Source organism: Haliotis asinina, chromosome 10 (genome assembly GCF_037392515.1).
Source record: "Haliotis asinina isolate JCU_RB_2024 chromosome 10, JCU_Hal_asi_v2, whole genome shotgun sequence".
NCBI lineage: Eukaryota > Metazoa > Mollusca > Gastropoda > Lepetellida > Haliotidae > Haliotis > Haliotis asinina.
The window spans coordinates 55,326,555-55,340,546 of NC_090289.1; the positions used below are offsets into that span (position 1 = coordinate 55,326,555).

The 13,992-nt window shown below is 40.0% G+C and overlaps 1 protein-coding gene across 2 annotated transcripts in view; it reads right to left on the reverse strand.

Moving 5' to 3' along the window:
* Positions 1 to 13,992, reverse strand: part of LOC137298845 (motor neuron and pancreas homeobox protein 1-like) — a 28,586-nt gene that overhangs the window by 5,739 nt on the left and 8,855 nt on the right. The window contains exon 2 of one of the 2 annotated variants that reach the window (XM_067831171.1): positions 3,176 to 3,333. In XM_067831171.1, the coding sequence (XP_067687272.1) occupies positions 3,176 to 3,333 (158 nt within the window). Of the gene's footprint in view, positions 1 to 3,175; positions 3,349 to 13,992 lie in introns of both variants that reach the window. The other variant, XM_067831170.1, reaches the window with a different exon arrangement.

Below are 13,992 nucleotides of genomic sequence, written 5' to 3' on the forward strand. Positions count from 1 at the left end.
ATGATCTGCCACGTCATTTCGCAATCACCCTGTCGTTCTCTTCTCGTTTTCTGAGTCTGTTTAGAAACGCCTGCAATTTGCATGAGAACTCTTTTGATCTCGAAATAATTTTGTAAGCAGGATCAAAATGTTTCACCAATGGGTTTGTGAATAATTTCTCGGTGCGTCCCCCTGATTCCCCACCGTGTAAACATACTTGCAGTAGCGAGCCATGCCACACACAGACTAACTGCTTCGCTAGCTCCAAGTAACAATGTGAATACTTCAACCTGTCATTCCAGTGGAGCTCTCTTTGTGTTAGTTTGTCCACAATATTGTTTGTGACTTGATTTCTGAGGGATATTGTTCATAATGTAGAAAAATACGAAACGATGACTGAAACACAACGCTGCTATTGTTCTGCTCGTGCCACGCGTAGGGAGGTGTCGTTTTTGGCAAACTTGTATCTCTATTTGTTGTTTTCCGAGGACTTTCAGCCGCTCTATTATCAAGGTAATGGCCCCCAGTATTTGCTAACCGTTGTTGGACAGGCCTCTTACACTCGTGCCTGTGGCGAACAAATTTGAAAACTTGCAAAAAACGTCAAAATAGACAACAGTGTTCAGTGGCTATGTTGATAGGGAAATATTAACCCTCTCTCGTGCGCACGCGCTCTTCAACCTGAATCAGACTAGCCATTGTCTCAGATCAGGAACAAAGGAAGAAAGATTGGTTTGTTTGTTAAAATGTGCAGATTATGTTGAACATAATCCAACAAATGTCATCTTTCTTTTCATCGTTCATGATGCAATGGCATATTTACTGGAAATCATTTTTTCAAAACATGCCATCAGTGACATACGCTTTAAAACAAGTTAGGGTTCCGATCGACAGAGACAACAGTAATACGTCTGATTTCAAACAGTGCTTAAAAGAGCAGGCATTTCGGTTAACTAGCTCATTTCCAGTTGATTTTCAGGAACTAAGCCCTTCGTGGCCATCAAAGGGAAGCAACCGAAGTAGTACAGGATAACAAATGATTCTGATACTCTTCAGAACAATGGTTGATATTGTTTCCGATTTCGTGTGCCTTCGTACCGGCTTTGTTTGCAGGGTAAATTCCCCTTGTTGCAAGACGTGCCTGTTCCCGTATCCCCCCCTGGCGCCCGACCCACGGAGCTGGGCATCATTTACACGCGCTTATATCTCTATTATCCTCCGTGACTCCGCGCTCGACCTCTCCAGCCAAACACCAAGGCCCATTGTTCCCGCCAAATTTGACAGTGGGCGACTAAAGTTGATCTAATTGGCCCAGTTGCTTGTGGCAGTATAAAGTTAAAAGGCCATATACACATAGCTAAACGCTTCTACACACATACAGTTTGATCGGGACTCGCCAGTCAATGAGAAGTTTGCCAACTTAGTCAAAGTCTTTTGAGGGATGTTGACTTGTTGGCAGTGAGGTGCGCTTGAAATTCCATTAAATGACATTTACAAGTGAGGTGCTTGATTGCCTTTAGCACAGGAACCTAAAGAAGACACTCATCTGTGCCAAAAATTTCTTTTTAAGTCCATACTTTCAACATAGCGCATTAAGATTTCACAGAATTAGCACTTAATAGGTATTAAACCAGAGACATAAACAGTAAAGCTATCAGTTCAAAATATTGCATTCACATACACAAACTTTGAGAATGGTACACTTGCGATGTTTTTGATGAGTGAACCATTTCATGCATAGTTAATATAAGTGATATGCGTGGAACTGAACCTGGCTCATGGGTTGGATAGGCTGCAGCACTACCCACAGGACTATAGACCTGTTCGTCACTAAATACAAATGAGGGAGGGAATCACAGGCCTTAATACGCCTCTCCCCTTACTCCGTCCTCTCCCCACCTACATCTCAGCGATACAGGTGCCGTCTGTAGGTTAGGACGACCGGGCTTGCGGTAAGATATGCATTCACAATTATTACCAATAACATGACACGGGTTATCAAGTCCTCAGTAGTGTTCTCATGGTATATTCAACCTTCGTAGTTTAACCCATGGCTCTCGGTTAGGCCGAACACAGACTTAAATCCACGTGCTTCCGTCGCGAGAATCATGCGGTAATATGCGAGATGAAGGATTTAGAAACGCATTAAAAGCAAATCAGATGATTATAAGAAAGTCTTTCGTACTTAAATTGACAACAAAACCAATAATATTATGTTTAATGTGATTTAACTACAGTGTGGTCGCAGACAGACCGTTGTCTCTGGGCCGTCACTCGGGCTGTGTACATGGGGAAGACAGTAGGTGGAAACAGAAGAATGTTTAATAAAGAGATGTGTTATTAAATCCCATTTTATGCATTTTAATCGGTTAATATGTTGGGATTCCTACGAGGCATTTCGGTGTTTTGATTCTGCATTTTTCTCTCTGTCATGAAGTGCGAATAGGATACCAATGAAGACCGTTCAGTTCTCTATCGATCCAAGGCTTATTGCAACCAAAGATTTCAATAATAATGTTTCGTAATGGTCTGTACTATTAAAGGATGGCCGCTGGCTCACCAATTATATTATTTTACATATATATCACATTTTAATTTTCTTATTGTGTTACTTGCATTTATCTGCTGTTTAAAACTGGGACTACATTCCTCTCTTTAAAACGGTTTGGGTGTGACATATTTTTCAATCTGTTTTTATCAGTCATTTATATATAACATATATAAATATGTTTTTAGAAGGCACTTATCTTTTTCAATTCTAACAATTATTTATTTAACACATTAACTGTGTCATTGCTATTTTATACATATATTTTCATGTCTGTTGTATACACTGTTATCTTGTAAAGTGATTCATTCATAACTCAGAAATTGGCTGGTACTTAAGCATATTTTATCTCTTTCGAATGTGTTTTTACAATGAATACTTAGTATGTGACACTATAATCACCCTCAAAACTGAGGTGAGCCAACTCGGCTTCCATGGCATGAACCGCCTCCGCCTGCCTGTACAACGCTTAGGCGTAAAAGGAACCGACTGCACAGGGTGAAATCTCGTGTAATGATGTTGACACAAAAGCTGTGATTATGCCCTGGTGGTTTCATTTAATTGCTTGAAGTGATATGTTTTGTAATTGTGTTTTAGTGTTACAGGAAGGGAGTGGTGCGTGTTTGTATATATACGATGCATACACACCTGTGTCTCTGTAAGCATGAGTGAGGTCGCCACCTCGAATCTCTTGGGTCTAGACAGGTACTTGTTGAGCTTGAACTGTCTCTCCAACTCCAGCAACTGCTGCGACGTGAACGCCGTCCTCGGCCTCCGTGTCTTCCCCAGACCTCCTTGGCCACCACCTGCATCATAACACACTGTCGTTCAAACATAGAACACACCGTCCACAACATGTTGGTCAAACATAGAACACATCATTCACAACGTGTTGGTCAAACATAGAACACATCGTCCACAACATGTTGGTCAGACATAGAACATATCGTCCACAACATGTTGGTCAAACATAGAACACACCTTCCACAACATGTTGGTCAAACATAGAGCACACCGTCCACAATTTTGGTAAAACATTGAACACACCGTCCACAACATGTTTGTGAAACACAGAAAACACCTTCCACAACATGTTGGTCAAACATAGAACACACCGTCCACAACATGTTGATCAAACATAGAGCACACCGTCCACAATTTTGGGAAAACATTGAACACACCGTCCACAACATGTTTGTGAAACACAGAAAACACCTTCCACAATATGTTGGTCAAGCTCAGAACATATCGTAATAAATACATCGGTCAAACATAGAACACACTCACAGTAATATGTTGGGAAAACAGAGAAGACACTGTCAGGGAATATCGGTCAAACATAAAACACATCTACAGTGTGACGGACAAAGATAGAAAACCTTTCACATAATGTTCAGTTTTAAGCCATATCAGCGATAACAGTCATAGTAGTAACAGTATATATGTGGATTCCAGGACTGGTGACAGTCTCTCAGGGCAATAAATATCCGAAGGCAATATCGTGTCATGCTTATATTATATGGTCTGGCTGTTCTGTTGGCTTTGTTTCTATATTTTGATTAATCGTTTAACGCATTATTCCAGCTTCTTGACGACTGACTAAATATTAATCTCCAGTATTTGACATCTTGAGCATCACTGTGTACAGTTAGCATACGAGCTGCATAAAAGTCACGCAGACCTAAATCTTACCCTATGCGTCTGCCTTCGCGATATCCCGTATATCTTGGTCATACACTAATTTTTAAATCGCCACTGAGGTTAGTGATGAGGTACATTTACAGAGATAAAAACAGGAAGAGGCCGCATGCATTACAAATTCTCGTGCCTGTACGTGGAGAATAGTTATTCTCAAGCGTAGACTTATAGAAGTAACTAAGCACACTACAATATAAAAATTATTAAACTCAACAGTCTTTGATGGTAGCTTCCATAAAAATGAATACAAATATGTTGTAGAGACATTTCACAAAGTGGTAGTACACGGTTCTAATATTTACAACACTAAATGACATTAGTACACAGGACAGCATGTAATATAACACACTAATTATAGAGATGTGTACAAATCAGATGTTTGTAGACTCTGATGCATTGTAAATATTATTCATTGTCTGTTCCAGCTACGGTATTTCACTTACCTAGGTTTGGGAATTTGTATAAATATTAGAAATTAAAAATAAAAAAAACGTAGCTGAATCAACTTATCAAACAATATTAGAATGAAATTGTTGAACCTGCAGAAAATCTGCAGATTAATTACGGCCACCTGTTTCTGTGTGCTCTAAGCCCTCAAGAATATTCCAAGGCGAGATACAAAAACTGCAGACATGAAATATGATGACACAGAATGAATCCATGCAGGGTAAAATAATAAAATAACCCCCCCCCCCCCCCCCCAGTAGCCAAGAGTTAATTATCGATTAAGTTGCTCGCCTATATGCCGGTTGATTTTTAAACAAAATAATGATGATGTTTCTCACTTAAAATATTGTTGCTACATGAAAATAACATTTTGGTTTTAAATAAAATAATTCCAGTTTCATTGTTGGCAATATTGCATCACACCCACTTCCTCTTAAAGCCTGTTTGTAATCTGCCTAGTTACGGAATCAGTTGTACCTCAGGTTACTGTCACGTAAACTTCCACTTCGTGTATGATATAGAAATAAACTCATATGGCCCCCATGACGATAACCAAGGGAGCTGATTACTATCAGATCAAGCTTTCGTTACGCTGGAGCAGTCGAATACAGGATGCCTCTTAATCCCACTGAATGGAGATACTTCATGCGGGTAGGCATTCCACAACAGAAGACGGAGGGGGGGGGGGGGGGCTCGGTAGCAGTTGACTCGATTTATCAGCAAGAATAGAACATGTTCAACAACTTCGAAGAGTTGATTGACTTGATTAATCCCCCAACGACGTATACAACAACGGCGGTGGAGTTAGAATATTCGGTAATGAAGGGCTGGCTTTATATCTGTTCATGAATGCTTCAGGAAATATGTTTTTCTGTTGTGGTGGTATGTTTGGAGTGGGTATTGGTTTGATGTTTGTCATGCAAGGTGACAGTCAGGAGTGATTAGCCTCATATAAAAATATCTATTGGAATGTAACAAATATAGTCAACGTTATTGCAGTCGATGTTGATATAAAAACTCTTCTAGGAATGCCATTTCTAAAATTCCGAACATATTGATTTTCATACCTGGATATTATTATAAATACGAGGGTACGTATAATGGCTTCTCCAAATAAAATAGAAAACAAAACATATAGATAGTTTGTCATTAGGATATTATATTGCAGGTAAATACTTCTACATACAAGTGTAGCAGAAGAAGTAGCATTCTACCCGGATTGATATTTGCTAAAATTGTCGTTTCTTTAGCAAGTTCCTGAAAGCATATATGAATATCAGGTCATTCTCTAAAACAGTGTTTGACACACTAACAATTCCTCTATTTCATAGTGTAAATGAATAAGCTGAAACAAAGAAATCTGGGTGATTTTACAACGGAATAGTTTTACAACAAATGGTACCATTTTTTATAATTATTTAAGGTTTGTGTTTGGATTTTTAGTCTGCGGAAATGAACTTCAAGAAGGCCTGTCCAAGCCAGGGCGGTGAGTCTTACACAGAGGACAATAATTTCTGTCGAGTCCATCTTAAAGTTCCAACATGTCATTGACCAGTGACATTAAACAAGAGACGTTAGAAGTTAAGAGAGGTGTTAAGTGTTGAGCGTAAAACAATAGGTGCGATGTGTTGGCAATGAGAGGAACTGAAGGGAAACCGTCGGGGGACTACGATGTCGTGTGTCTGGTGTTGACAGTACAGATGGGGGATCACATGCCACTGACGCCGCGCGTGCACCATGCTTGGGAGGACAATGAAGCCCTGTGTTCAGGGGAACCTAACAGGATATGGCAGAGCTTAGAGGGAGGGTTACTAGAGTGTATGTAGGTGGAACATAGTGAAGGATTTGAGACTTAGTGGACATTTTTGTCATTGACGTGGTGAGCAAGTTGTTGTAGCGGTTAGGGTGATAGCACTTATTTATTCACTAACTGTCTTCAGGAAATGTTTACATAAGTAAGACATTTTCAGTATTTCACGTCTTTGGAACTTTTGTGTTTTTTTATGGAATATAGCTAAGTGTAGTTTTCCAAAGCGAGTGTTCGTGGTAGGATCTACCCGTACACCCATGGCCGATCGATGTCACGAAGGGCCTGTAGTTCTATATTTGTATTAATACCTGAAACCTGTAGTACAATTACGTTTTAAAAAGTGTTTTTACATAACACTGAACTGATTTTTCTAAAGAAAGAACCTGTCAAACATCTGATCCTTAGACACACACACTGATAGAAAAGCCTGCAGGACTGTATAGTATTCTAGAGCCAGACTTCTGCCTAGATGTTCTTATGCATACATTATCAGTTATTAAATGTCATCAGAAATGATGCTATCCAGGGACATAAGTATACAGAAAATATACATAGAGCTATTCTGTGTAGTACAGGTCAGAACAGGATGTCGTTGTCGATCATGCAGATGAACCGCTGCTTGACAACGGTAATATTAAGTCGGTGTCGTAGCATATCTAACTAGCTTCCATACGAGTGTACACAACACACCTAGGTGCCAAATGTGTTTACCACGACCCGGGGTACACTATACATCAGCGCTGACACAAACGCTAGAAGCATTTCAACCGTTATTGCCTATCTTGAATACTTTAGTGGACTCAGACAATGAAACCTCAAAGACAATGAAGCCAATAGATTACGATTCACAAGTGTTGCGTCTCAATAGCAAGTAGTAAATGGAGGTGGCAGCGCCCAGACCCATACACACAAACATAACTTGTAGTGTATGTCAGAAGTAGAGCGAAATGTGTGTACAGACAAGTTTAAACTGTGACTCACGTGACTCTAACTCAAACCTACACTTTACTTCCAAGACATATGGTCGTATTATGTTTAATCTCAGTCGATTTATTGGTGAAAGTAAACAAAACTTTTCTCATAAAAGTAATCCAGTCTCAACAAGGGCGCCAGGGAGTAATTGGCAGGGGGAGGAGTAAGGGAAGAATTCTAACTGGACATTACTGACACCTAACGGGGTAGAGATCTCGCGAGATCAAAGCAAATATCCAATCAAATCTCGGCATCCCTAGACGTCGGCTGTTCTAACCCCCTCCCTCTTCTCAGAGGCAAATTAGGTTTATCAGCAAATCGCGGTGACTATTACTCAATTATTTGCCGCCACTTATCACTGATTTATATCACTTGGAAGATCGCTATGATTAATTCATTGCTCTGCAGCGTGCCACACAGCGAATTGTGAACGCCAAGTCCGCGGCTCCATTTAATCATTGTAAAAACCCTTCGCCTTAACATCAATATAAAGAAATCTCTCAATGGAGTGGAAAATTAGCTCCCGAGAAGCTTGCTAGAGAGTCCCAAGAGAGCAGCCTAACTTGGCGAGTAATTTAATCACGTTATATCTTTATACTGTCTAATGACTTGATATCATTTCCGACGCGGAGACATCTTATTATGAGATTGCCGCGGCCATTTAGAAGAATACAAATCATCAAGGAAAATAGTCTATTAGTTTAACTTTCCCTTGACTTGTTTTCCGCAAGTTGGAGCAATTTTTCGCTCCATTACCCGCTTTGTTGATGAATGGCAGTATTTATTTTCCACACGGCGGTTCGTAGTTCGCGCGGCTCTCAAACCGTCAAATACCATATTAATTCGCCTGTATTTATCGAATACTTCAATTTAAATGAAATGCTGCAATCCCGTGTCCTGCGCCATGGCCTTTAATAGAGCTATATTCGTTTGATTCATGCTGCCAGCTTCATTTACTTATGTGTTTAAGTGGCGATAGAGGGCTCGCCTTAATCAATTATGTTCTGCTGACAATACCAACCAGGCAGCTCGGGGCGAGGGGTCTAGCGAGGCGCACCACCCTAATCAGGGAAATTGCTATAGCGGTCAATTCCAGAAACAAGTGTTTGTTTGGCCAAATCTTCAATTATCGGTCGACAGGACCCCAATTGACGAACCTTTAAATAAGTTGCCTTTTAAACGCCGAACACTAATAAGAAATCACCGATTTACAGCTTCGGCTTGGGGAAGTTGGGAGTTTGACGGCCAACGATTATAGGACAAGGAAATCGATTGCTGCTAAAAGATGTTGTTATTAGAGTTTCTGGCGATCACTTCCCTGTGCCCTCCCCTCTAAACTGAATAGAGGAAGAAATTGAAAACGCCAGTCGATGGCAAAAGCTATGTCTATTGGATTAGGTGGAAATGTATATTGAGCGCTGATAGAACATCTTCAATAGGAGTAGAAGCGAGTCGCAATTGGATGCGGACCTCGCGCCAGGCCATATTGCTGTAATGGGCCAAATTTGGCTTGGAGGATGATATGTGAATGCCCAGCAGGTAATCATGGAAGGGTTTTAATTTGCAAGATCAGTGAAATTTGGCCACGAGGGGCCCTGCCAATTCTTTAATTCCACTCATCAAGGCTGAGGAAAGAGCACCAGACAAATGTTCTCTTGTACGCTTTCAAACCAGAACCATGAGCCATTCACTCGGCCATTTATTTGATAGAGTAGCCGGCACCACGCTCTCTATCTATTCACATGGTAATCGTATTAATCTAGCCGGGCACTCGGGCTCAGAGCGGGTGAATACAAATCGACAGTAAATGTAGCGGGGAATCACACTCCGCTTTGCCTAATAGCAGCGAAATTGAAAATTAAATTAGCAAATTGCGATCTTTTTCATCGAAAAATGCAGCTTTAATCTCGGGATGATGATTAAAACTGTTGACATACTGGAATGAGATGAGGCCTTCGCAGCTGCCAGTGTGGCATACAAGGCTAATCAGCTTCCCTGGTCAATTACTCCACTGTCCCCGGCCCCAGCGACGGCCGTCTCCCGACTCTCACTACTCCCAGGGACCAATCCCAGCACCGACAGCTTCCCCCATCCAAAGGGGACGTATGCCCGGCTATAGCAGCCTAACCACACGAGGCATATAAATATTCGCAAATGAATGCTCTCGGGTCAAAGAGGAAGAGATTAGGAATTAAACTGTTTTCAAAATATTCACTGTGCAGAACAAGGTACAGTTGTAGGGACCCTTCATGCACAATATGTCTGGAGGCGAATAAGGCGTTATGGTGATAATGACGACTCGATTTAAGAATATTCAAAGATAGCTTGTGGAGGTGGCGAGCCTTGATGGTGTTGGGAGGGAGACTGTCAGACTGCTACAATCATTAAAACAGGCGATAAGTCAGATTCATTCAGGAAAATAGTTCGTCTTTCTAAATAAAATATACTACTTTACTGCTGCTTACACTTTGTGTCAATGGCACGAGCGTCTAGTTAAGGTGGACTGTCTAGAAGTATGATGAAAATAAACTTGCTCATCTTTTGTCATTGGAGTCTTTGGTGTGTAGGGAAAAGGTGTTAATAACATCGACATGATTGTATTCTGACGAGGTAATCTTGTAGTTGGAATGTTAGTGTTCAATACAATGGGATTTATTCATTTTCCCCATTTTATGTAATATATGCAGTAGTAAAACACTTTTGAAAGTTTTGTAAAGAAAAACACAGTTTGTATCTAAAAATGGACTTAATATTGCAGAATGTGATACCACGTGGAATTACTCTAAGAAACATGTATGTGTTAAGGAATTAACATTGACGCATTCAGCAAATATTTCACTGGTTATCATATATAGTAATAGGTATGGTGTCTGGTAAAATATGGAATGTGTACAAGGTACTGGGAAAAGCATTTTCATTAAAAGTTCAAAATATGCATTAGAATTTAATGTTTTGTGTCACGTTATTATAAAATACGTGATTGCTCGTCATTATGTATGATCAGTAATTATCCTTTTATTATCAAATGTAACATATATTTCCATGATACATTACTTATTTTAAAATAAGTTCAATACATTACTGAACAATTAAATATTGTACATTATTATAGAGAACAGTTAGTATATTAAATAGATTACAATTTACAATACAGCGACGATACACCTCAAGATGTGGACCAGTCACTTGAAAAAGTTCAAGGTGGAGCAAACTGTAATACGCAAAGTATAATTTTTAGCGGACAAAGGAACACATTGTCACTGTGATAACTAACAGATAACTAACATATTATTTACTGGCTCATCACATAACGGCATATACGATTTAACGTTTTATTAAAATTTAGATAAAGTATTATTTTTTTTTGTGAAAAGATGTATTATTCTAGCATGACCATAAGTAATCAATTACCCAGAATGTAACTAAGCACAGTGGAGCAATTGAACATGTGTCCACATTACATTACATTACATTACATTACATTACATTACATTACATTACATTACATTACATTATGGTAACTAAACTGTTTTACAACGACGAACACACTGAACATATTTAACCTGATAGTAAATGAATATCAAACATTGCTTAAATTCTTAAATTAGTTTCAATATATCTCCAGGATCATATGGAAGCATATCTCCCCAATACTGAACATTAGCAATCAATCTATCAATAAACATAACCCAATCAGCCCCTCACAGAGGGATGTAACAATCAGACACTTTAAACAACGGCACAGAGGGATGTAACAATCAGACACTTTAAACAACGGCACAGAGGGATGTAACAATCAGACACTTTAAACAACGGCACAGAGGGATGTAACAATCAGACACTTTAAACAACGGCACAGAGGGATGTAACAATCAGACACTTTAAACAACGGCACAGAGGGATGTAACAATCAGACACTTTAAACAACGGCACAGAGGGATGTAACAATCAGACACTTTAAACAACGGTTTATTTAGTTTAAACATATCCATGAGTGTTCACTTTGACGAACGACAACACGGTACAAAAATATACTGGGAAATATATTAGTTGAAATATTGTCTGCTCATACACGGAAACACTATAAGATTTGGTTGCTTAGCCTGTTATCACAAATGACAGGAACAACACGAAAGGACAGCAACAACTGTACAGCAAGATGGAATGTGTTGGAATGTGTCAAAGTTTTTACACGTTGAAGGGACTTTGACAGGTACATGGTCAATAGCTACTTTAACATTTAAACACCATTTCCTATATTTGACCATATGTGTTCACAGTGTGCAATGTTCATTAATGTATTCAGTGGTCAAGGCTGAAAGAGAGTTATTTGTGAATACACTGTGCTAATCTGGAATAATTACTTAATGATTCTCACAGCATACATACATGTCCTTTGTTCACATGGTATGTTTACCATCTGCCGGTTTCTCTTGGTAGTTTTTTTATAGCTCCTTCACTAGGCTATAGCGTGTATCGTTTGTTTTGTTTTTTATCCTAACATTAATTCAGATTAATGCATTCTTCCACTGTTTCCCCTTTTCACCGCCAGTTCGATTACAATAATCCTGGATTGAACTGAGATATTAACTGAAACCTATTTTTCAACCAGATACCTTAGGATTAGGCCTTGCAATCTGCACCAGTTAATGCCCACAACCTGTGAGATGCACATATAAATGCATTTCACAAAGAAAAACGCTGTCCACGAAAATCTGAATGTGGATGCATTAATCTCTGGTCCCTTGCAATTACAAGGTTATTTCCAGACGCTTTTGTTTGTCGATTCCATCAGACATACCAGCAACTACCATCCCCTACCATTTTTCCAATCTCTCAAAGCTAGCGCCTCCGACTAAACACGCGAACATGACGTTGGATGACAAACCAAAAATGACTAAAATGGCTAATTTTTCATTTGCAAATATCTCACTTAGTTGGATGTCATGTCTGTGTTTGTTCTCGCGACTCCGGTGCTCCAATTTGAACAAATCACAGCTTGGCTTCTCCTCGACTGTTTATCTACGTCCGCCAAAGCACGAGCTACGCGTGCATCATGCTAGCTGCCATCAATCGCAGTCCTGTCTTAGTCCGACTAATGCACCCCAGCCTACACAACCATGCGTGCCCTGCCCGAATACCGACCCGCAGCTCAACATGGAGGCGTGTGTCATACACATTGCTCGCAAGGTCGTATAACCAGGGATATTTATTTCCGATCCGTCTTAAAAATACTTTTATTGGAACTAAGGGTGTGTAATCTCAGAAACTATGAGAGCACAGCTGAAATGACGTTACGACAGTGGCTTAGTTTCAAGGGAGATCACTTCGGGGTCATTTATATGGTTATGTTCTATTCACTCGAATTTATTTTGATGATGTATTTTTGCTTGAAACCTTATGCTCAGGACGACTCAGCATTTAAATCAGATCCCTCTGCTACCTCTCCCTTAGTCTCTATGGACTCGGCCCTTCTCTTTTATTTTATTTTTTAAAATATTTTTAAGGGGTACCGGATCTGTGGCAGTCGGGTATCTGAAGTGAAAGGGCCCGATTCGATTCCCGATTCGATCTTTTTCAATTTTCAATTACAGTGAACATAAAACAGTTTCCCCACGTGGTTAGTTAGCTGGCCGGCCGGGTGTATACTGCCTGACCCTGGCGACGGTGTAATGTAAGGAGCTGGGTTCGACCCGCAGCTTGTAGCGACCATCTTGCCTCTCACAGTTCACGGAACATCAAAGTGTTCTCGCCTGGACATATTTCTTGTACCTGCGGTCGCGTGCTCTGCCCCAGGTGTAATGAGCCCAGTAACGCATTACACCAGCAGGGGGCAGCACCTGACACGCAATTCCCACTGTACAGCTGGCCATATAACTGACTCGCGTTCATGTCGGGCTGTGTATTGCTGTGCTCAGATAACTATCTGTTTCACCACATTATTAAGAAGAATTAATCATTTTGTCTTCAGATTAATTCCAGTGAGATAATGGTTGATACGTAGGTTATTGGATTATGCACGTGTGAACATTGCCATATCGAGCACCGGGTAGATCATCCACCCGTTATAGGGTCGGTGACGATATGTCCCCGTTGAACAACGAGCTTCTGCTAATTTATCTACCGTCATGTCATGAAGTATTAAACAAACACCTAAAGCCAATCTGACGGTTGTACAATACCCTTCAATGTTAGTATGAATATGAATAATATTAAAGAATTTTCTAAAAAATAAAAAAATACTAAATAGATTTATTTCTTCATCACAGGCAATGAGTGTGTAGATATGTGTATCATGTTTGCACCTAAGAATGCATCCTGCTCAATCACTGTAATAAACCTATTCGTTCAGTGAGGATATTTTTAAGGGACATTATTCGACAATTCGTTACACACAGACACACACGCGCACGCGCGCTCGCACACAGGCACACTTTCTCTCTCTCTCTCTCTCTCTCTCTCACACACACACACACACACACACACAGTCACACACAGCACGAATTTAAATCCGTTTATATGTGATGAGTACTCAAGA